Source organism: Amia ocellicauda, chromosome 20, assembly GCF_036373705.1.
Source record: "Amia ocellicauda isolate fAmiCal2 chromosome 20, fAmiCal2.hap1, whole genome shotgun sequence".
Classification (NCBI taxonomy): domain Eukaryota; kingdom Metazoa; phylum Chordata; class Actinopteri; order Amiiformes; family Amiidae; genus Amia; species Amia ocellicauda.
Genome location: NC_089869.1, coordinates 24,824,028 through 24,847,402, shown reverse-complemented (window position 1 = coordinate 24,847,402; position 23,375 = coordinate 24,824,028). Strand labels below are relative to the sequence as shown.

The window sequence follows — 23,375 nt, the reverse complement described above, 5'->3', positions numbered from 1 at the left end:
AGTGGACTCTAACGCTGTCATAAAACAATGCATGCATTGTGTGTTTGTATGACTGCATTGTGTGTGTCTATACAAGTTGTGGGGAATGTGCTGTGTGATTTGGAGGCATGGAGACAATCAGCAACTACAAAGACATGGGAACCTGGCCAGGAACTGAGCTCCTCTGAGGGCAGCGAGCAGCAGCGTGGAGGGGCCGCCTGCAGCACAGTGACAACGCAATGCACCACAACACAGCGCAGCATCACACTGGGCCAAGTGTGAATCAATTAACATGGGCCTGAATGCATCTAACAGTCAAAACCTTAAGAACAAGGCAAGACAGTCAATGAGGGTAGAAGCAGGACTCAAGGATATAGCATTCAGTGCCTCGTTAAGTCCTCGAATCTGACAGACGCAGCTCAATTATAGAGTCAGTAACGAGGGGCTTCAGTCAGGGCGTGGGCCAGTGTGCGTCCCTGAAGCTACACAGCAGGGCACTATGAACCCAGTCTAGCTTCTGCACTACGCTGAGCAGATACACACACTGAACACTGTTTTATCTCAAAACAGCATTTCAACACATCGTGCACCTTTAGCCTGCAAGCTCCAGGGGCTGGTAGTGTGCGAGAGATCTGGGCCACAGGCGAGCAGAGGCCAGAGGAGAACAGGGGAATAAAGAGGGACGGGAGAGAAATATCACAGTGAAGGAAGATAAACATACTGGTGAGGCTGAGCAGAGAACAGATGGGCCTGAAGAGACGTCTCTCTAAACTGGACAAGATGATTCAGGACTCAGATCTCATTCTGTCAGAGGCCACTCGGGCACCAGGGTCCAGAGTGAGAGCACTGTGAGGGGCCCCAGCACTGTGCTCACACACTAATGGGGCCCCAGCACTGTGCTCATACACTTGAGGGGCCCCGGCACTGTGCTAACACACTAGTTTACAGTAAACTAGAGAGGGACTAGAGGCCTCTGACTGTGATGGACATGCTGTCTCTCCCCACAAGGCGCAGGACTCAGATTGTGTCTGAACTACGCATTGCCGCAGGGGTCAGGGGCATCAGGGGACAGTGGACTCAATCTGGATACATACTCAGCTCAGTTATGCAGCTGCTGACCTAATAAGTTGCATCAGATCGGTTGATGGGACTTGACGTTCCTAAATTAAGCGGTGAAACAGGATTACACCTAATGGGACTAAGTCACCAGAGTCGGGGCAGGCGGGGCAACCACTGCGTAATACAGGCCTGCGCGGGGGGCACAAACCAGAGGATCAGACAGGCCACTATAAACGCTGCAAGCCAGCGGAATAAATGTGCTCGGTTTCCCAGGATATGGACAATACAACTCTCCCTAAACACAGGCGGGGCTTCCAGAGAGGAGGGATGTCCTCTGTCCGAGTGAGAGATACCTGTGAGGGGACGGTCCTGTGAGCGTGCCGGGCTCCGCCGGGAGTTGTAGTCTTTGCCGTCATCTGGGAAGCAACCAGAGAGTTACAGAGACAGACACACGTGCTCTGCGGGACACGGGGGTGGGCAGAGCGCTGGGAGCCACATAGGGCAGGGCTAGAGGCCGGGGGGTACTGCAGGAGGTCACAGGGGGCTGCCGCACTACGTCTTCCTTCTCAGCTTTCACAGCAGCTTCCAGAAGGCTAATACAGAATCACCGGTGACTCTTATATCACTCTGGATCAGTCTGGCTGTCTGCACACTCGCCCGTTGCTTCAGGTTCTCACTGCGAAGGACACTGAACTGCAGCGCGGCGTCCGTCCCAGAGTCCACTGGACCAAGATGCAGGTGGGGCTACGGCTATAAAAGTCACCATGTTCTGCTGCAGCTCTGCCTGTTTCGGGACAGCAGGGCAGGGAGCGGCTCACGGACACAGTGGCGTGGGGACGAGTGACACAGGACGAGGGGGAGAGCACAGCGGGGTCGGTGGGGCTGTGGACATGGGGGAGGAGGCAGAGACGGAGGGGCCACAGTCCACTAGGGGGAAGGTGTTCAATTCTTACTTTTGCTGCCTCTGAGCCGCTTGTTTTCCACTTCCTGGCCGTGGGCTTCTTCAGGCGGGACTGTGAGCATGCAAGACAGGCGGGAGGGGACGCCTCGGTCAGCGTTGCCTTGCAGGCCTGTGTAAGAGCAGGAACACCCCCCTGACCAGGACCGGAGGCTGCAGAGCCGTGACACACTGTCCCTCGGCCTGTGCGGAGTCTCCGCAGCTCTAGTGAGGGGCGAGGACCTGGAGGCCGGGGGCTACTGGGCGTGAGAGAGTGCCAATTACCCTGCAAGAGCCCAGTGCCATTACTGTCCATCTGAACACTCACGGCACAGGTGCTTTTACTGCCTTGGCAGAAAGGAAGTGCACTAAAGCGCACTTGGCGCATCCTAGAAATGTACTATACTGCACTTTACTGTACTTATTGTTCCACCTCAAGAAAGCACCCCGAAGTCTCGTTTAAATATAAACAGTGGACAATACAGGCTGCGTACATATCCAGCATTGTAAACGCCCTGTAAGGAGAGGAGACATGTTTCCTGTCCTCCCTTCTCTCCCAGCTGCTGATCAGACCTCGGTGCTCCTGTTTCACTCTGCGCTGGACTGGGGGTCTGGGCGGTGGCTGGATGCTATGTTTCCCTTTCCAGTTTAAGTCCACTGCACTTTTAAATTAATACCCTCAGGGCCTTGTTCATAATCCTGCTCTGCCCACCCCCCACCCCCCACCCAAGTGTGTCATACATATGGATGCTTTTATAGAAGAAAAATTAAACAGGATGCTGGGAACTAAACCCCCGTGCTGTTGTTATTCTGAAGCGGACGGGTGTAACACCTGCCCTGTCCTCTGAGCAGGACCACAGGCTGCTGAGGTGTCATTCTGGGGGAGTGTTTCTCTTGTGGGGGTCCAGCGCGGCCCGCCCTGCACAGTTAGCTGCAGGATGATGGGCCGCAGCTCCAGTTAGACCCAGGGCCAGCGTGCGCTCTGTGCAGAGGGATTAGCGCTAACGAGAGGCAGCAGGCCGATCCCTCAGACTGTAATCCCCCCAGAGTCTGTCAGCGGGGCAGGGGGCTGTACGGGACAGTGCAGTGACACAGCAAGCCCCCCCGAGGGCTGCAGGGCCTCTGGTTATCTTCCACACGAGCTCTCAGTCAGCTCACAGAACTGTTACTCAGACCCAGGCCCACGAGCCCCAGTGTGGGGTGACCGGGGGGCAGAGTGGGACAGCTGCGGCGCTGTCTGTGGACTGATGTCTGAGAGAGCGAGCGCCCACAGCCTGCCGATGTCAGCACAGCGATGGAACCCACTCAGCTAGACTCGGGGGATGAGATCTGCTCTGATGCTCTGCTGGTTAGATGATTGCTCTGGTGGGCTGACACACATCCGTCCACCTGTATTGCTGTGCGTATAATTCACTCTATGAGTCTCTATCAAAATCATTTTGAACTGGTCATGTGTGTAGCTCAGGCGTTAGTAACGGTTAGTAAGTGTCCTCTGAAAACATAAAGGTGAGCTGGGATTGGACAGCAGGGCTGGGAGGGGGACGGAGAGACGGCTACGCTTCCGGCAGTGATGAGATTTTATCTGGAACATCATTATCTGGTGGAACATCAGGAGTGATGAATAAACCTTCCCCCAGACCAGAGGGATGTCACAGTCCGCTCTCGCTGGCTCGGCCAAGAGGAGCATCCCAGGTCACTTTGATGTTTCCCAGGTCTTCTCCCCAGGACCCTAGAGGGGCAGCATGCAGGACACTGCCGGTCTGACCGGCGGGACAGACAGGCGCTCAGCTCAGAGCCGTGCCATGGGAGTGAGTCAGAGTGAGTCACATGGGCTGATGCCACACAGTGACAGATGCCACGGCCGGGCAGCCTGGGGTTTAGTACAGCAGGCAGGGCTGGCCGGGGCACCAACACACACACACACACACACACACACACGTGCACTCAGCACACACGCATGCAGACACACACGGGAGTTGGGGCAGGGCAATACCTCGCAGTCCACAGAGGAGAGCGAGGAGGACTGGGAGATCTGACTGGCTACCTTCAGAGCCTCCATCCTCATAGCGGCCAGAACGAGCTCCTCCTACCGAGGCCGGGCCCCCAGAGGAGGGGAGAGAGGGGGTTAGAGCACAGCCTGAGCACCACGCACTGCGGCCACTGGACACTACACACTAACTGACCCCTCCACACCCACCCTACTGACCATGCGGTACAGACCGCCCCGTACATGAGGGACACCCCCCTCCCGTGAGGTCACACTGTGTCCTCAACACGACCTTCCTCTTGGCCCTCAGTAGACGTCCTATGGTTTTACCAAATGTCCCAGTGCTTTATCACACAGCGCCGCTACCAGGATCTATCCTCATCTATAGTGACTGACCGGGCTGCGCTGCCACCACGCGCTCACTGAGACACAAGCAGGGAGGAGCGGACATCACCCTGGCATAAGAAACATTCTCTACATGACCCTGTCACTGGAAGAGAAGAAAAGGCAGGATTACAGAGCAGGAGAAGAGAGAGGAAGATGCAGGACACGAGGAGGCGACTCTGGGCTCTGCGAGTCAAACTCACTATGGGCCTGAACAGGGGGGACCGGCTGCTCCTGTGGTTTGTATGGAGCGCCGTTTGTGCCAAAAGTGTTCGTCCATCAATTTGGTAGTTCGTTTGGAAATTAATTCGGAAATTCATCAATTTGGCCATACAGTAGTACATTCATCCAGGACACTTTATCAACTTTGTAATTAATTAATGTGGTTATTCATTAATATAAATAGACAAACAGACCAACTTCCATGCAAACTTCCAGACAAACCGATGAACTTCCAGACGAACAGAAAAACTTCCAGACAAACTGATGAACTTCCTGATGAACAGACCAGCTGTCAATCATGCTCTGTGCCCAGCCCACTTCAGTCCTTCTAGCCAATTGGAGAGACGCGCCTATTTTAACCAATAAAACTCCAGACTCACACAAAACGGCTTCAGCCAATAATATTGCAGTTTATTAGAAAGGGTGTTACTGGCGTCTCTGTGTAACCGTATGGAAATTAAAATCACAATTAACAGGCTCGTTAATGAGAAGATTAATTGTTAGAATAGGCACGGCTTAACCACAGCTTTGCCTCGAGTAAATAAGTGTTTAATCAGTATATATTGTACATGCAACGAAACACATTTTTAAAATACTGTCGAAATAAGTGACAAATGTGATGTTTGAAATACTGCGTGTAATACAATTAGCATAATCTCTAGGACACAGGCCCAGGTTGAAGTTCTTGGTGTTTTTGTATTAATTGTTAATTCGTTTGGTTAAGAGACGACGCTTTTGGCATTTTAACTGACTGTCAGATTGTATGTATTTTTATGATGTTTAATTGTATTTTAATGGATATACGTGTTCGATTGGCTAGGGCAAGGTTTTTATTGTTAGTGTGTTTATTTGGCTTTAGTATGTATTGTTTAATTTATTTTCGTGTGCACATATTTAAAAAAATACAGTACATTATCCAACTTAAAGTAATTCGCTCATATTGAAATGATTTGCAATGGGTTAAGTTTAAAACCAAAATCTTTCTGTATGAACACATGTAGTGCGTACAGTTAAATAAATAAATACATATGTGTGCCAACAAGGTGTAAAGAGAAGCCCCCCAATATAATGTCAGGCTCAGCCCCACTGAGAAGAGGCTGCACAGCTGCGATCAGGGATCCAGTCTGTTTTGAAATAAATATAATCCATTGATGCTCGTCCTTCAATGTCATGGAGTAAAGACTGCAGGTGCGATTTCACAGCCTGATTTCTGATGAGAGATTTGGATACATAGCGCAGATTTTATAATCAAGTAAAAAAAAAACAAAAAAAAACGTGAGAGATAGAAATGTCCTTTCTAATAAACTGCAATATTATTGGCTGAAGCCGTTTTATGTGAACCTGGAGTTTTATTGGTTAAAATAGGCGCGTCTGCTCTGATTGGCTAGAAGGACTGAAGTGGGTTGGGCACAGAGCATGATTGACAGTTGGTCTGTTCATCTGGAAGTTCATCAGTTTGTCTGGAAGTTTGTCTGTTCGTCTGGAAGTTTGCATGGAAGTTGGTCTGTTTGTCTATTTGTCTATTACTACTGTATGGCCAAATTGAAGAATTTCTGAACGAACTACCAAATTGATGGACGAACACTTTTGGCATAAACGGCGCCCCATAGGTTTGACTGAGAACAGGGAGAGACAGGGAGGAGGAAGAGGAAGAGGGAGAGACAGGGAGGGGGAGGAGGAGAGGAGGAGGGAGGCCTTGAGTGAACGCAAGAGGGGACTCTCTCTCTTTCTCGGGTCAGACACACACCTGCAGTTTCTGGGCAAAGATGGCGGGGTTGGTCTCGGCCAGGTCGGGCTCCAGGTAGTGCAGCGGCATGCTGGGCTCCGAGTGCAGGGACAGCCTCTCCAGCAGCGGGGTTTCGAGGTCTGTCTGCTCCTGGGACAGGGACTGTGGCGGAGGAGAGAGGGAGGACGAGGGGATGAGAGAGAGAGAAAACCCCTCTGCAGGGCTCAATCAGCTACAGAAGGAGCCACCCTGGTAAAACTGTCCAATCCCGCCCTGGAGTCGGCCACAGGAATGTGTCACATGACTGCCCTCTGGTGGGGAAAACAGAGAACTGAAACCAAGACAGGAAGAGGACCTGTGCCAGAACTTTACGGTCAGCTGCGCCCGAGCAGGGAAACCCAGGCAGCACAGCCAGGATACAGGTCTCAGCAAGACTTGAACAACGGGGATGTTGCCTTAACCTGCTCCAGGTGAGCCGACGATGCTCTGCAGAGACTGTGGCCCCGTCCCCCGGGGGCCCTGCAGCATGTGCTCTACACTGTCTACTGGAGCTCATAGCCTTCTGTCCCACTTTGGACCGCGCTGGAGGTCAAGGGTCAGAGTTCTTTCCTCCAGTCCAACAATCCAGACCCCTCTGAGGGTTCGACAAGACACCTCGTCCCCCACCGTGGGAGTCTGAGGAGGCACAACCCTCCTCCGGTGCACCCCACCACGGAGGGTCAACAGGGCATCCACACCCAAGGTCTGATGAGCCATCACAACCCAAAGTCTGTTGATGGTACAACCCCCCCACCCCCGATGGCCAGTGAGAGGCCCCCACCAGAGGGAAGAGCACAGCCAGCAGCACCGGTCAAGAGCTTTCTGGTCTCCTTGCTGCTGTAACAACTATATTGCCTGGAGGAGAGGCAACCATTAAGCCTGGGCCCAAACCATGCACCCCCAGAGGTTCATATTCTCCTACATGCCATCCATAGGAGTTTTTTTGTTTTTCTCTCCTCCGTGCCTAAATGGTTTATTTATTTAAATGTTAATTTACTTTATTTTCACTTCAACTGTTAAAGGTCTATTTTATTTTACTTTATTGTATTTATGTATTTTATTTTGCTGTACATTTGTTGTATGTTCACCAGTCTGTAAAGTGCGCTATACAAATACAAATTGATTGATTGAATCCCCCTGGTGAGCAGCAGGCCGAGTGACCTACACTTCCTCACAGACATCCATAAAGCCCCTGCTGCGTGTTCAGGCCACTCCCCCTCAGTCAGTGCCGCCTCCCCCCCGTCACTCACCCCGTCCTCTCGGTCGCTGGCCATTCCTGGGCTCGGCGCTTCGCTCTCTATCTTCCTGCTGCACTCGGCGGCTGGGGGCTCCAGGACTCGCGAGGAGGACAGAGGAGACTTCATCCCACTGGAGAGCTGGGCCTCCACCTCCTCAAAGCTCAGCCTGGACAGAGAGAGAGAGAGGGAGAGAGAGAGAGAGAGAGACAGGGAAGTCAGTCACCTGCATGGCGAGACACAGGAGATGTCAAGAGACCTTTAGATGCTCAAGAAGCTGAGTGATGCTGATAGACGGTGCTGAGATGGACAGGAAGGCAATGACAAACATTTAGAGACACTGAGAGGCTGGAGACTCAGTCAGACACTCTGAACACTAACGCACAACACCACTACAGCAGCACTGTGATCTGCTATAATCCCAGAGAAATATAATTTCCTTTAAAAGCAGCCAACTACACTCTAAAGTTGAACTTCTCATTCACTATCGCCAAACAAAACACTCTCCTACTTGTGAAATACACTCTACTTTTCACAGACTCTATGGGGACCAGTGAGGGCCTAAACTGGGAGCCACCAGGCTGAGTGTGGGACATGGGGCTGTACGGGGGGCCGTACCCGGAGCAGGGGGTGGATGGCTCAGACCCCCGAACACACAGACTCTTGGAGGGACTTTCCTGCACCGAGTCCAGCTTCAGGTACAGAGAGGGCTTCTTTCCTGAAGAGAGGGGCTGTGGGAATCAAACAATCAATCAATCAATCCAAAAATAGAAAGGTGGATATCGCAGGATGGCTCAGATATGGACAACAACAACATAACTGACTGTCTGTCTGTCTGTCTGTCTGTCTGACTGACTGCATGTGTGGACAGCAATACTCACTGGGGAGGAAGAGCCAATCTTCTCCATGTACTCGATTTCATACTCTGTGACTGAGAGGAAACACAATAATATTGAATCACCATTAATAATCATAATCATATTCATAATAAGGACCCCTGTCTGACACACTGCAACACTGAGGGCTGCACAGTTTACATGTCAAAATAAATAAAAAGTTAAATTATACAAGATAAAAAACAAACAAAAGAACAGCACTGGGGCAGCGCTGGGACACGTGCAGAGCGGCCCCTGACCCCCACACAGAGTGGGCAGAGACCCCTCCATCATGCTGTCGCCCCTGGACCCCCCCCCATTCACCATGGTGTCGGACCCCTGCAGCGCTGGGAGAGGAGCGTCAGCTGATGACAGTCTGCTCCGTGTAATTACAGCACCATGTCTGCAGAGACCGGTCGGGGGGGGCAGGGGCAGCTATTCCTCTGGGGGCGGGGGGGGCTGAAGTGATACAGAGACATGAGCTATCACCCCTCCCCCCGCCTCATCAGCGCAGGCTCATGTATAATGCATCAGAAGAGCAATTAGCGCCTGGAAATGACAGAAGCCCATCGCGGGGGGGGGCGTGGCGTTCTTTATGGGAATGCTGTTGAGCACCCGCTCTGCCACAGGTCTCTGCAGGCATGCCAGGACTCGCTCACTATCGATCCTCCGCCTGTATTTATAATCAGTGTCACAGCCGCCGTTCTCTCAGGGCACATGCTGATGAGGTCATCAACACGGGCCTGGTTCAGGATGGACCTGCAGCAGGGCTCTGAACTGAACCCAACATGACTGTGTGCTCAGGACACACACACACTGAGACACAGCCCTCAGCAATAAGAGTCACGATCCACGCATCCTTAATTATTAAACTGAGCTTCCACTGGAGAACCAGGTCTGCTGCCCACCCCCCAAGCCCCCCTCCGGCTCTGCGCCCTCACCGTCGCTGGGCGAGGGGAAGCTGGTCTCATTGACGAAGGCCGACAGGTCGGAGGGCTGGGGGTAGTCCTGGCACTCAGGTGCCAGGTGCCTGCCCTGGAACGTCCACTTCTGATTGGAGGAGGAGGCGAGTTTCTCCTCGTCTGTGGCGTGGTCCTCCGAGGGGATGACCGGCGGGGCTTCGGGCGTGGCCAGGGGCGTGGCGTCCTGGAATGAGACGGAGAGAGAGAGAGAGAGAGAGAGAGAGAGAGAGAGAGAGAGAGAGAGGCTGTGAGACCCACACTAGGTTCAGCCCAACCACAGTGGGTCTAAGTTCATTTCTGAGACTTCGGACCGAGGACAGAGGGACAGGAGCTCACACTCACCTGTGACGAGGGCTCGGACAGCGGACTCCGCTTTGGGGACTTCTTCACTCTGAATGTGTTACTGCAGAGACACAGGAGACACAGGGTGAGCTCTGGGGCCCTGCACCGGCCCCCCATCACTGCCTGCATACAGAGAGGGCACTGGGGCCCACGAGACACTGAACCAGACAGCGCTGGGGCCCCGAGTAACTGAGAACAGTGACAGCTGCGGCAGCTACAGGGGCCACGAGTGAGGCAGGGAAGGACTGGGTCTTCACTGCTTTTTTGCTTTATTAAAAAACATATTTAACAGCAGACACAAGGAGGGAAAGAGACAGGAACAAGGGAGACAGTGGCAGGAAGCAGGAGCAGGCTCCACGGACAGATTTTAATTTAGGGGATACAAAAATGCAGAGAGGCAGCTGGGAAAATCTTCAGGGCCGAGTGGTAATCTGTCTCCGCACAGATGGCTCTGGCTGGGGGGATTATGTGTGAGTATAAAGGGGTTAATAACAAGCCATTTCCTCGTGAAACCATCTGACGATTTCAGGAGCTGTTATTAAAGTAGGTATGAGAGGAGATTACAGACCCCAGGGAAAGAGGCTAATTATACATCAGCATCAAATGGGTTTACAGTGTGTCTCCTGAGTGCGTTACACTGTGAGAGGAGGTGTCAGTTTAATCAGTACATTTATTAAACCCAATCGTGCCTGAGCAGGAGCCGCTGTGGGCGGCGAACGGAGGGGAACCGGGCATTTCCGAATGGCACTCTTTGGTGACCGGCCCCACACTTTGGCTTTTCCTTATTGGGCTCATATTTGCATATTCAAGGGGATATGATGTAAAAATGGCTTAATTAGTCTTGGGGGCTTTTTCCACTCCTACTATAATTACACTGGTTTACTTAAAAACTTGCAGACTTCGATATCAACCTGCAGACTACCATAACAATAAAACACATCCAGTCACACAAGATATCTTCAGACACTCCACGTTCTAGTTTTAACCTCATCGTCTCCTCCTCTGCAGTTTAAAGACAAGTCAAGTTGGACAGGGAGGTGGCTCTGCGGCGACCGCCTGGGGAAATCAGCCGTGCGTGCGTGCGTGTGTGCGTGCTGTCCGTCCAGCTGCACGTGTCTCCCGCCTCTCGCCGCCAACCCTGCATGCTCTCTCATGCCGCGGCTCTGTCCATTACAGCTCCGTATTCATTAAAGTCATCCTAAGGGCTCAGATTTAACCTCTGCGGTTTATCCCTCATCATGCATTCACAGCCCTTTCCACCCGTCCACTGAGAAGATGATTAATTTGGAAGATGTTTCGTCACAGCAGTGCAGTGAAGGGCGAGAGACTGATCCCTGCGCTGCTAGCTGTGCATTGCTCTGGGAGGGAGGGGCTGGAAGAAGCTCTTCATTAATAGCAATGAGGTTAGAAAGGGAAGCTTGCAGCTAAATAACTACAGCAGCCAAGCGAGAGGAATTCATGCCCAGCCTGGACCTCAGCTCAATAATCATCAGAGACACGAGGCGAGGTACTTACAACAGACAACACAGAGACATCACACCTGCGAACATCCTGCGATACACGGAAACACACAGAGAGGTGACAGACAGACAGACAGCAGACACTGACAGAGAGAGGAGTCCTGACAGATACACAGACAGAAACCAAACAGAGGACAGGGACTGGGACAGAGCCCGGACACGGAGGACAGAGGAGAACGTCTTACATGTTTTTGTTATTGTTTAAAACATTGAGGAAATCCTTCAGGAGATAATTGTGGATGCAAAAGCAGGGGCTGCAATTCTAAACAGAGCGACTAAAACCCAGACCGGAGCCTCTGGAGAGAAACACCCTGCAGTATTCAACCCTCTCCTCACACGCACATGCACACACACTGGCACACACTGGCTGACACACACACGCACTGGCACACACACTTGGCACAAACATGCACACTCACACACACACACGCTTGCTCACACACACGCTCACGCACACGTGGGCAGAAACTAAACACAGAAATGCGGTCTGGTCTCACTTGGCCCGCACGGCTCTACTTACGTCTTGAGGGGCTTCTTCTTCTTGCCCGTCTTGTTCTGGTTGGCATCCTCGATGCCGTTGGTCTCGTTGTCATTGGCGGGGACTTCAAAGGAGGCCGAGTTCTTGGGCGGCGAGTTGCCCATCTTGTTGGAGGGCTTGAAGGGGTCCACGGAGTCGTCGAAGGCATCCGGGTCGAAGCTGTAGCTGACCTGCGGCAGCCGGGGGGAGTTGGGGATGGCGCTGCTGGAGGAGAAGGGGTTGAAGTTGGGGTCGTCCCACTGGCTGGGGTCGAAGTTGTAGGAGGCTTTGGGGATGGGGATCTCGTCACAGTCCACTGGCGGCGGCGGCGCGGAGGGGGTGTTGTCCAGCTGCTCGGCTGGGGGGGGCTTTCGGACCCCAATTTTTGGCTTCCTGAGTGGCATCTTGGCACCTGGCTTCTTGCCCAGTTTCTTGGGCGGGGGCGTGACCTCCCGCGGGGGCTCTCCGCTCTCGCGCTCCTCTGAGTAGTCGAACTCCAGCCTGACGGACTGGCGCTTGTTCAGGGGCTGCTCCTCGGCGGGGGTGCTGTCGGGGGGGGGCGCAGGCTCCGAGGGCAGCTCTAGGGGCTCGGGGGCCGCGGTGAAGGCCACGGACTTCCTGCTGCAGACAGGCGAATTGGGCACCTTGCTGCCGCCTGTGCAGAATGGGTTGATGCTCTCGAAGTTGTCAGGGTCCCAGTTGTAGGAGGCCTTGGGGGGGATAGGCGAGTCCTCGTCTGCATGCGGGGGGCTGGCAGGCAGGGGGGCTTCCTCCGGTGGACCTGTCTCCTCCGCGGCGCCCCTATCCGCTGCCTTGGAGGTGGGCGCCTCAGGCTCCAAGTACGCGGGGGGCTTGGGCTTCTTCACTCCGGTCTTCCTCCTCACCGCCGGCTCTGGGCTGGCGCTGGCGGGGAGTGTGGCCTCCTCCTCTTGGCTCTGGGCGGGGCTCTCGGGCTGGGCTGCGGTCCTCTTGGTGCCGGAGCCCTCAGAGTCTGGGTCTGGGGAGGCGCTGTCCTGCGGGGGGCTCTCCGGACGGGGGCTGTCAGGCTTCTGCTTGAGGGAGAGCTTCTTCTTCAGGGAGGCGGGCCGGGCCTTCTTGGCCTTTCGCAGCGTGCCGGGGGCGCTCTCGGTGCCGATGCTGAAGGCCTCTGCGCGAAGCTGCTGCTTCTCTGAGGCCGCGGCACCGTCCTCCTTCCCCGAGCCTTCAAGCTCACCGGCCTGCAGGCTGAGGGAGCGCGTCAGTGGGCAGCGGGCAGCGGGCACTGAGTCTGTGGAGCGGCGGCGGCTGGGGGCGGGGCGCTCGGACCCGGGCTGCTCCGGGGTGCCGTGGTCAGCAGAGGCGTGGAACGAGTCGACGGCTTCGAGAAGCTCCAAGTTGTAGGCGCCGCTGCTGGCTATGGGCTTGTCCTCGTCAAAGACGGTGGACAAGGAGCGGCAGACGGGGCGGAGTGGGGGCTCAGATAGCGGCTCGCTGAGAGACACATCAGGGGCCGAGGCAGAATCGGAGCAGAAGCCTGAAAACCACAGGACAACAAACACACTCGCGTCAGAACAGGGTCTCAACCTAATCAGGCCGCTCCAGGTCAACCTCTCTCTCTCTGGAGAATAAACAAGGGGTTAAACAGAGGGTTTCACTGATTCTCCCCGACGCCCGTCCCAACGGCACCGATCAGCAGGCACTTCCAGACCCTCTCAGTTTCAGTCTCAGACTTGCTTAAACTACATTTCTGCTCTTTTCATCACTAAGACTGAAGCAGTCCCTGGCCACAGGCGACCCTGCCCTGCGAGACTGGATGGACACAGAGTGGTCAGGCACAGCACACTTGTTTTGTTCTCTGACTACTTATTAACTCTGAGTGCCGTTCCCTCATGGAATATCAGCAGTAAAGTACAATGCAAGCATTCCCAGACAGAGGACTACATGTGTATGTGTCTCTGCAGGGTCTCTCTGGGAGCTATGGGATGGCACAGATGACCCGCTGAGGCAGACACAGGGCTGATCCAGGTCAGTCATGAATACTACTTTAGCTAAAGCTGTAGTGTCAGTCAATCAGCAAGGAAATAATCACGGGAGAATTAAACCAGGGCAAAGAGGAGAGAGAAGGGACTGTCCACAGCTGCGGGACGTACTATTGAGACACAGACGGGACAGATGCTGGGTTCTGGGATACAAACAGTACCCACAGCTCAGTTGAGTCCTACCCTGTGTCCCCCCAGCAGGACTCTCACAGCCCTGGGAGACGGCAGGGCTGGTACATTATTAACAGGCTCAATCGACACGTCTCTGGCTCACAATGGAGACCTGAGAACTTAATCTGGGAGCGCAGCCTGCGCCGGAGAACAGCTGACCTGTCCTGACCTCTCTCCAAGACCAGCAGCACCCCTCGGACGCCCCACAGGGGTGCCAGATCGCAGCTCTGCCAGACTGTGCCGATCCAGGCTTAAACACTCTGTCACAGACACACTGCTACACAGACACAGACACACTGCTACACAGACACAGACACACTGCTGCACAAACACAGACACACTGCTACAGAGACACAGACACACTGCTGCACAGACACAGACACACTGCTGCACAGACACAGACACAGACACACTGCTGCACAGACACAGACACACTGCTGCACAAACACAGAGACACTGCTACAGAGACACAGACACACTGCTGCACAGACACAGACACACTGCTGCACAGACACAGACACACTGCTGCACAGACACACTGCTACAGAGACACAGACACACTGCTACACAGACACAGACACACTGCTGCACACACAGACACACTGCTGCACAAACACAGACACACTGCTACAGAGACACAGACACACTGCTGCACAGACACAGACACACTGCTGCACAAACAGAGACACACTGCTACAGAGACACAGACACACTGCTGCACAGACACAGACACTGCTGCACACACAGACACACTGCTGCACAAACACAGACACACTGCTACAGAGACACAGACACACTGCTGCACAGACACAGACACACTGCTACAGAGACACAGACACACTGCTGCACAGACACAGACACACTGCTGCACAAACAGAGACACACTGCTACAGAGACACAGACACACTGCTGCACAGACACAGACACACTGCTGCACAAACAGAGACACACTGCTACAGAGACACAGACACACTGCTGCACAGACACAGACACTGCTGCACACACAGACACACTGCTGCACAAACACAGACACACTGCTACAGAGACACAGACACACTGCTGCACAGACACAGACACACTGCTGCACACACAGACACACTGCTACAGAGACACAGACACACTGCTGCACACACAGACACACTGCTACAGAGACACAGACACACTGCTACACAGACACAGACACACTGCTGCACACACAGACACACTGCTACACAAACACAGACACACTGCTGCACAAACACAGACACACTGCTGCACAGACACACTTCTGCAGTCCAACGTCGAACAACAGCTCTCTTCAGTGTTACACTCGAGCCCTCTCCCTGTGCAGTCTCTCCAGCGCTCTGTATCTGATTGAGAGGCTCACCTGTGTCCTCGGAGGGGAGGGATGGCTGAGGCTCCGGCTCGGGGACGAGTGGCGGGGGGGCGGCCTTCACTGGGGTGGTGGATTCAGGGGTCTCAAAGGCTCCTTCAGAGTCCGAGCTCCTGGTACAGACAAGGGACAGAGAGAGTGAGGGATCCGGCCCTGGAAACTGAAGAGAGAAAGGCAAGATCTCGTACTGGATAGAGAGCACTTCACAGACAGTGACCCCCCCAGTGAAGCGGAGGCAGGTCTCACCTGAGCCTCCCAATCGAATGCACAACTGTCTGTCTGTCATTCATTCATGTAATAATGAAGAGTGAGGCGTAATGAGACACACAGGAACATCAGCCCATCGATCCTCCCTCATCATTACTCCCTAAAACTTCCCAGCACACCGAGCGCCAGTGATCGAGTGATTTCTTTGTTCCGATCGACCCCCTGCAGGCTCCCCGGACAGCAGGCCAGCTGACCCCTGACCCCACTAGGCCACAACCTCGTGTCCTCTGACCCCCTTCACCCTGTCGCCACCGGTCAGGCTGTGAGAATTCCCCTGAGCAGGACAGAGAAGGACTTATCCGATGCAAACCTTTGATAGATCCCTTCGGAAAATAAGCAACACTACTGCAGGAAGGGGTTAAATTAATCACACTGTATTCACTTGTACACTGAAGCAGCAAGAAGCACCGGGCGATGGCGTTCACCGTCTGTCACGCGGCACCGCGCTCTCCGTATTCCTGCACTGTGCCAGATGCTGTTTTATGGCGCAGAGTGAAAATGCTGATCCTGCACTGTGCTGGAGATGGCAGTCGTGTAGCAGAGCTTTGGGGACAGGAAAGCACAGAAAGCAGCCGATTTCTCAATACAATGATCTATGAGTTCCTCAGCAGAACCCGACTGTTATGAGCGTGAGGATTGGTACCCCAGCACAGCTTCCTGACCCGCGACACACAGCCGCTCCCCTGGGCCTTGGCACCACTCTCTTGCTCCACACGCACACCTCCGACACCACCCTCTCCATCAATCTCTCTCGGCCCGGACACACACTCACTGCGTTAAAAAACAGCCACCGCGTCCCTGGACATCCATGGACATCTAGACACAGACACAGATGCGAGTCGATGCAGAGACTCTCCACATCATCTGACACACAACCAGCACAGTACAGAGCTCCCTCCCTCCCACTCAGCCCGCGCCTTGCCTGCTGGTCCCAGTGACTCTGGGCAGGAGGCCCCAGCTGTGGTTCCCGCTGAGTGTGGCCCAGCCCCAGCGCGCCCACTGCAGGGGCGAGAGAGCCTGCCAGCTGTGGACTGCCATCGCCCTGCCTTCCCGGTCTGTCTCTGCACACGGCCGCTGCACCGCGCCGCACACACACGGCCCTGCTGCTGTCCCCGACACGCTCTTCTCAGCGACGGTCTCCTGCAGTCAGCTGCTCTGCATCGCTGGGGCCTGTGGCAGTTGTCGCTGGAGCCCAGGCACCCTGCTCTCTGTGCGCCGACGGAGCTGCTCTCTCTGCACAGAATCCTAATGAGGACCGCGGCGCAGCTCCGGTGTCACGGCAGAGAGAGACACACCCCCCGGCTACCCGCAGCCCCCCACACTGCTGAGCTCAGAGCAGCGGCGCACACTCCACAGCACCACGCCGAGCTCACAGACACGCACAAGCCGATGACGAAAAGGCTGCCTTCACACAGAACCGAGGACAGGAGATCTGTGCCGGCCCCCAAAAAGACTGTTCACACATTTATTTGTATTTTTAGAAGACAATCAGGACCACAGGAGTCGTGCAGCATGCTGGTATTGTTACACTCAGAACAAAGACACAGCGGAGATGCGTGAAGTGCTTTTGTTTGCCGTGGAAGCAGACTGGCTGGGATCGCACTCACTGCATTCATACACATTTTATACAGCTTCACTCCTGCAACAGTGAACCCCCGTCCCACCGTGCTGTGCTGTCTGCGCACCCCGACCCCTGGCGGCCCTGACTGGGGAGTCCCAGGGGAGGCACTTCAGCGCCGAGTGGCAGCAGCGCAGGACTCAGCCGCAAGGAACCGATAGCATCGATGGCTTTGTCCTGCCTGTCGTACTAGAGGCTGCAATTTTCTGAGGCACTAGATAAAGCCCGACTCAATGGAAAGAGAAACACAAAGCCATCAGCAAGATCGCTATCAGTGTCGATCTGACTGTGCTGATGTCTGTGAGAGACACACGCACACACACACACCTAGGGCCCTGTGTCGTGGAGACAGAGGAGAGGTTGTGCGTCAGTTTCAAGGTCAGAAAGAGCAGGATTAGGTTCAGGTGCTCAGTGCTGCTGTCCTCAGCTGAAGAGACAGAGCTGAGAGTCTGCCGTTAGCCAGACCCCGAGCAGGACCGGCCCAGCCCGACATCCCCAGACCCAGTGTGCTAGAACCAGACTGCAGGGACATGCAGACTCGAGCAAAGCGGTGGACAGAGAAGGTGGATCTGACAGAAAAGCACATCAACAACATGCGCAGCGCCAGTCGGTCTCTCTAATCGCTGCGGACAGTTCTACAGCGCGGCGGGATTTAGGAGGCTGCCGGGTTCACTGTGATCAGAGGCGCTGCCAGCATGGTCCTGCATGACGTCATGTTCATCACGGGACGCACACGCTCACACGCAACACGGCTCTAAATAAATAATGAGGACCTTCCAATTAGCCTCAGATTTCAAAATAGCAGCGATACATAATCGTTATGCTATCCTCACGGGGGGGCTTTGAGAGCCAGCTCTGTATTCATATGCCTGCCAGCATCACAAGGACGTTCCCAGACTCCCACAGCGGTGATCAATATGCCTCTGCAGCGTGTGAGCAGGGCTGGGGGGGACGGGGCTCAGTCCGATAAGAACAACCCTGGGAGGCACTGGGTCACATGGTTGCAGGTTAGACTACGGGTGGCCAATTACACAGAACAATCCTCTGTCTTTATGAACCTCAGGAGTCAGGTTTACGACCGCGGTCCGCCTGTGTGTGATGGCGCAGGGCTCTGAGGCCCCCCCACAGCGGCACTGCTGACAGGCTCTGTATCAGTGATGTGGCTCTGCACCCCCCCTCACTGATATATAATCCCTTCTGCTGCTAATCACAGACATCCTTTACAGGCGTCCTGACAAACAGCAGCGGCAGGGTTTCAAATCCACGCTTATGACCAAACTAATTGCGCTGCGGCAGCAGACATTTTAGGATTAAGAACACATCTCAATTTACCAGCATTATGAGTGTGTATATACCAGCAATAAATATATATATATATATATATATATATATATACACACATACACACACATAATGAGCCTCGATAAAAACATAAATAAATAAAAAAGTGCCTGTGGGGGCTTTATGAGTGAGAAAGAAGAGGAGAGAGAAAGCGGCTGAGATGGTTTCGCTGGTGGACGCTGCGGTTTCTTGACTCTAATCTGCATCGAGACGCTGCGCTGCGGAGAGAGACGAGCCTTTTCAGCGCCTGACAGGTTCATTTATAGCAGCATCTGTGTGTTTTTAGCAGGCGAATGAAATGATTCATCCCCATTAAAGAGACACAAGATGGGCTTCAGCACCGTTTCAATCAGATTTAAAGGTGAAACGGAGGAGGTATTATTAGGGCTCTCCTGAGAGCAGAGCAGGCGGAGCCATATAGTGTGTGTTTGTGTGTGTGTGAACAGTGTCTGTGTCTGTGTGTAAGCAGTGTGTGTGTGTGTGTGTAAGCAGTGTGTGTGTGTGCACAGTGTGTGTGTGTGTCTGTCTGTGAGCAGTGTCTGTGCGTGTGCAATGTGTGTATGCGTGTGTGTGTGTGTGAGTGTGTGTGTGTGTGTGTGTGTGTGAATGTGGTGGCTAGTTGGGGTAATTTAGCATCCCTCTAATCACAGGACTGTTCAGCTCATTCATTGTCTGGTTAGTTAATAATTAATCGCAGTTAAATAAGGCTGGCAGTTTTTAAATGTCCTGACACTGCAGTGTGACAACCCTCTACACACTCCTCTACACACCCCGCTGTCTGCCTGGGTGAAGGAGGGCTGCCTGTGAGAAATAAACCACTGGCACTGAAACACCTGCGAGCGCCTGACCCTCACAGCCACCACACACAGCACTACACTACACTACACTACGTGGGGGGGGGGAGGGTCCACAGGCTCTCCTGCTGTAACAGGATATTTGCCATCAGTCATCAGAAGGGAAAGTCACCTCTGAAACGGACACACAAGAGCTTTACATCTCATTACTGATTAGTGCTGCTTCAGCAGAACAGCTGGGCAGCATCTGGATTCACATCTGTCCCATACGGGGGAGCGCGGGGCCCTGGACAGAGCCGGGGCACAGCAGGACTCGGACACGCGTGGTTAGACATGTCCGAGCTGCGAATGACACTCAGAGCAGCCGGGCCGGACACTTCAGTAAAGAGAGCTCTGTCACTGGGGGACGGCCCTGACTGGCGTGGACGGGGCCCTGCACTGGTGCACCTGGGCTCCTCACACAACACACTCCTCTCCACAGCCACTCCAGCACTGGTGAGTGACAAAGCAGCCCCATTACACTGTGCTGCCCGGGAACAGCGCTGTGCAGGACTCAAACCCCCACAGAAACACGGCGCGACTGCAGCTGTGAACACGAGAGGCACTCAGTCATTCAGGCACACCGACTCTTTCAGACGCCGCGCAGAGTTCAAACCCGTCTGGAGAGCGGCTGAGTGCTGGGTCCACGGGTTTCCGCTCCAGAACAGATGTTGTTTTTGTGTCTTTCTGAACGTCGAATGCAAAAATGCAAATCTGGCACAAAAATGTCATGATGGATTTTTTTTTATAGAAAATGTATAATTGTATTATTTTTTATGACATATTATATTATTTGGAGCTAGAGAATTTGGATCAGATTGCACATCATCAAAGCAATGCCTTTAGTCTTCCTGTGTGTGTGTGTTTTCAGTGTATGTTTATGCACTACATGTGTGTGTGTGTGTTCAGTGTTTGTCCAGCACAGTACACTGGTGATGTAAAACTGCCATTTATTGTGCCCAACTGACTTCAGTGAAACACTCAGAGAGAGGGGGAGAGACAGAGACAGAGGGAGATGGAGAGAGAGAGAGAGAGAGAGAGAGAGAGAGAGAGAGAGAGAGAGAGAGAGAGAGAGAGGCGTGTGTGCTGCTGTTTGAATTCATTATGTTAACGACAGCACACCACCATCACACGAGCTGCAGAGGTTACGTAATCACTATTTACATCCGTGACGACGAGCTACAGACTGGAAGACAGGCTACTGCACATACATGTGCATGGCACGGTGCACTGCCTGAAATCCTCTCTGTGTGTCCAGTCACCCAGTGCCAGTGCCAGGCAGGCCATCTCAACACCGGCACTGTGCCGTGAGAGGCAGTGCCAACAGACTGTTTACGACAAGATGAAAAACACAAAACAATGACTCTCACTATCTCCATTCATGGCAGAAACATAGTAAATGCAGACGTGTATCCAGAGACCAGTCACATGTCTCAGACCCCGAATCTACAGGGAGAGCAAAGACGCGTTTGGACCAACATCACACTGCATTCCCCCTCTCAACGTTTTAAACAAAGAGCGTCCAGGACAGGGCTAATCACAAACACAGAGAGCAAGAGCAGAGAAACAGCACTGGTTTTATTTATTCATGTGTTCATTAATATATATAACCTATACATACATTAATGACGGCATGAAGCTGCATTTCTACATTCCTGAAATCTGCCTCGACATCTTAGCGTCCATCACGAATGAGGGCACTATCAATAGGATCACCTTTTAATGTAATTATCTGGCTGCTCTGTCGATAAAGTGCAGCAGTGTCCTGGCAATTGAATTAAGCCCCCCCCCCAGTCCTCTCATAAGAATAATGTAAATGAGACTGGATTGCACTGGTACCAACAGGGCTGGGAAATAACGACGCACCTCCATGTCTTTGACTGTGACTGTGTGCTGGAGTCTTTATCAGGTCTGATGGCACTCGACAACACTGACGACGGCATGCACGAGAAATGAAGGAATTGAACAAAAATCAAATCCGAGTAACCAGACAGCAAAAACAGCAAAAATCAAACCGATCTAGGTCCCGATCTCTGTGCATGTAAACAGTGCAAAACGGCACATGACCCAGATTGTAAATCTAATTTCTGAATCCTTTCAAAGGAAGCTCAGACGTGACTGCTGGCAGTTACACCAGCGCAGATCGCAGGGCATGCGTTAGGATCCGGTGTCTCTGCAGAACAAGAGCTCCGATGCCTGCACTGATCTCATAAACCTGTCAGATAAAGAGCCCCTCCGACCCCTGCCTGCTCTCACATGCTCTCCCTGCCTCTCGCACCACGGCCGAGCGCCACAGAAACCAGCCTCGTGAGCCTCCAGTGCATCCTCAACAGACAGACCCCTGTGCTGCCTCTCGCTGCTCCCCCCACCTGCATGGCCCTGCAGGGAGAGAGAGGGGGATCCGTTTCAACCACAGCCACGTCTGACAAAAGCACCCCCTCTGCACTGTGCAATGTCTGAAGTGACAAACGCTGACATGACAATACAGCGCAGGGACGAGCAGGTGCCGAGTGCCGAGCAAAACAACTCAAGAGCCAGCCCTCCTGCATGCAGCTCCTCTGCAGCCTCGAGTCGCAGCGTCCGGCTCGGCGCCACCATCACAATCCTGCCCTTCCCAGGCGTGCAGCAGGCCCTGTCCTACAGCCAGGCAGGCTCAGACTCACATGGTTTCTGTGGGCTCCTGCGTCAGGCTGCTGGCCTGTCCTTGCTGCAGAGACTGCGACCCTCCCATCCTCATCTACTGCCCTCCAATGCCTGCCAGGGCCGGCCTCCCCCTCCTGTGGGCTCGGTGCGCGGTGAAGCCCTGAAGCTGGCGGTCCAGGCGCCGCCTCACTGCACTGCAGATGGAAACAGCTGCTTGCATCAGCGGCGGCAGCGGCGGCAGCATTAGCGGTAGCAGCCCCTCTCCCTCCTCTGAACCGCTGCCAAAAGCATTTCCTTCTTCAGCGTCTACATGGCAGAGGCACAGAGCCCCTCTGAGGAGGAAACGGCTGTGATTCCACACCGAGGAAAACGACAACAACGAGGAGAAAAAAAAATAAACACCACACGGGCAGGCAGAGAGACAGGCAAGGCCTCCAGCATCGGCTGCTACTTAGTGTAGGACTGAGGCTGAGGGATGCAGGGAAGGAGGGAGGGAGGGAGAATCAGAGAGAGAGAGAGAGAGAGAGAGAGAGAGGGAGGATGATGCACAAAGCACCTCCCCACTCAGCGCTGTGTCTCTCTGCTCCCTGAAGACCGTGAGTGCGAGGCAGACTGGGCTGCTGCCCGGCTGAGTGAGGGGTGGGGGAGACAATAGGAGACCCCATGCAGGGCTGCCTGCCTGTCTGTTTCTGCTGAGCAGCGCAGCCCCGACACGGCTCTCGTTCCAGCAGAGACGGGCCGCACTGCAGCAGAGCTCAGAGAGAGAGGTAAACAACCGGCACCGCGCTGTCAGAGCTCATCTCTCACTGCGATGGGCACTGCTCAACTGACTGAGTGTATTAGGAACGAAAACAAAAGAATGAAAATTGCGCTGCAGGTGTGAAGTGTAAACTCTCTCTCTCAAAGATTCTCTCTCTCTCCTCATGTCTGAACATGTCCTGTATTGTCCGTCTGCTCCACGCTCCCTCTCCACACACAGTCCCGTGCTGCAGCACAAGGGATATGAATCCATTGTTCAGACCCTTCCAGGTAAGACAAAGGAGCACAGCGCTGGCTGCTCTGGCCGTTCGCAGCACCCCCCAACCCCGGTCTCTCTCAGATGCCGAGGATGTCAGGAGCCCATTCTGATGCTCTGGCAGCGTGTGAAAGGGCAGGGCTGGGGTTCGAGCGGGCACTGCCGAGTGTGCAGCAGCTCTCAGGACCGGCAGCACCGCGGCGCAGCCCGTCTGGCTCTCACAGCCTCGTCTCGCCGCCTCCGCGCAATCAGCGTTGCCATGGAAACCCAGGCCTGCTCGGCCTCCGGCTGTGCAGACAGAGAGGCGCTCGGC

General features: G+C 53.9%; 1 protein-coding gene across 7 annotated transcripts in view; it reads right to left on the bottom strand.

Annotated features, from left to right (window-relative positions):
• Positions 1-23,375, bottom strand: part of tacc2 (transforming, acidic coiled-coil containing protein 2) — a 59,358-nt gene that overhangs the window by 7,152 nt on the left and 28,831 nt on the right. For 4 of the 7 annotated variants that reach the window (XM_066693701.1, XM_066693700.1, XM_066693706.1 and 1 more), the window contains 9 exons: positions 15,340-15,458; positions 11,788-13,297; positions 9,748-9,808; positions 9,385-9,589; positions 8,450-8,499; positions 8,187-8,299; positions 7,584-7,737; positions 6,316-6,456; positions 3,969-4,061 (listed from right to left, as the gene is read on the bottom strand). In XM_066693701.1, the coding sequence (XP_066549798.1) occupies positions 3,969-4,061; positions 6,316-6,456; positions 7,584-7,737; positions 8,187-8,299; positions 8,450-8,499; positions 9,385-9,589; positions 9,748-9,808; positions 11,788-13,297; positions 15,340-15,458 (2,446 nt within the window). Of the gene's footprint in view, positions 1-1,391; positions 1,455-3,968; positions 4,062-6,315; positions 6,457-7,583; positions 7,738-8,186; positions 8,300-8,449; positions 8,500-9,384; positions 9,590-9,747; positions 9,809-11,787; positions 13,298-15,339; positions 15,459-23,375 lie in introns of all 7 variants that reach the window. The other 3 variants (XM_066693703.1, XM_066693704.1, XM_066693702.1) reach the window with 2 other exon arrangements.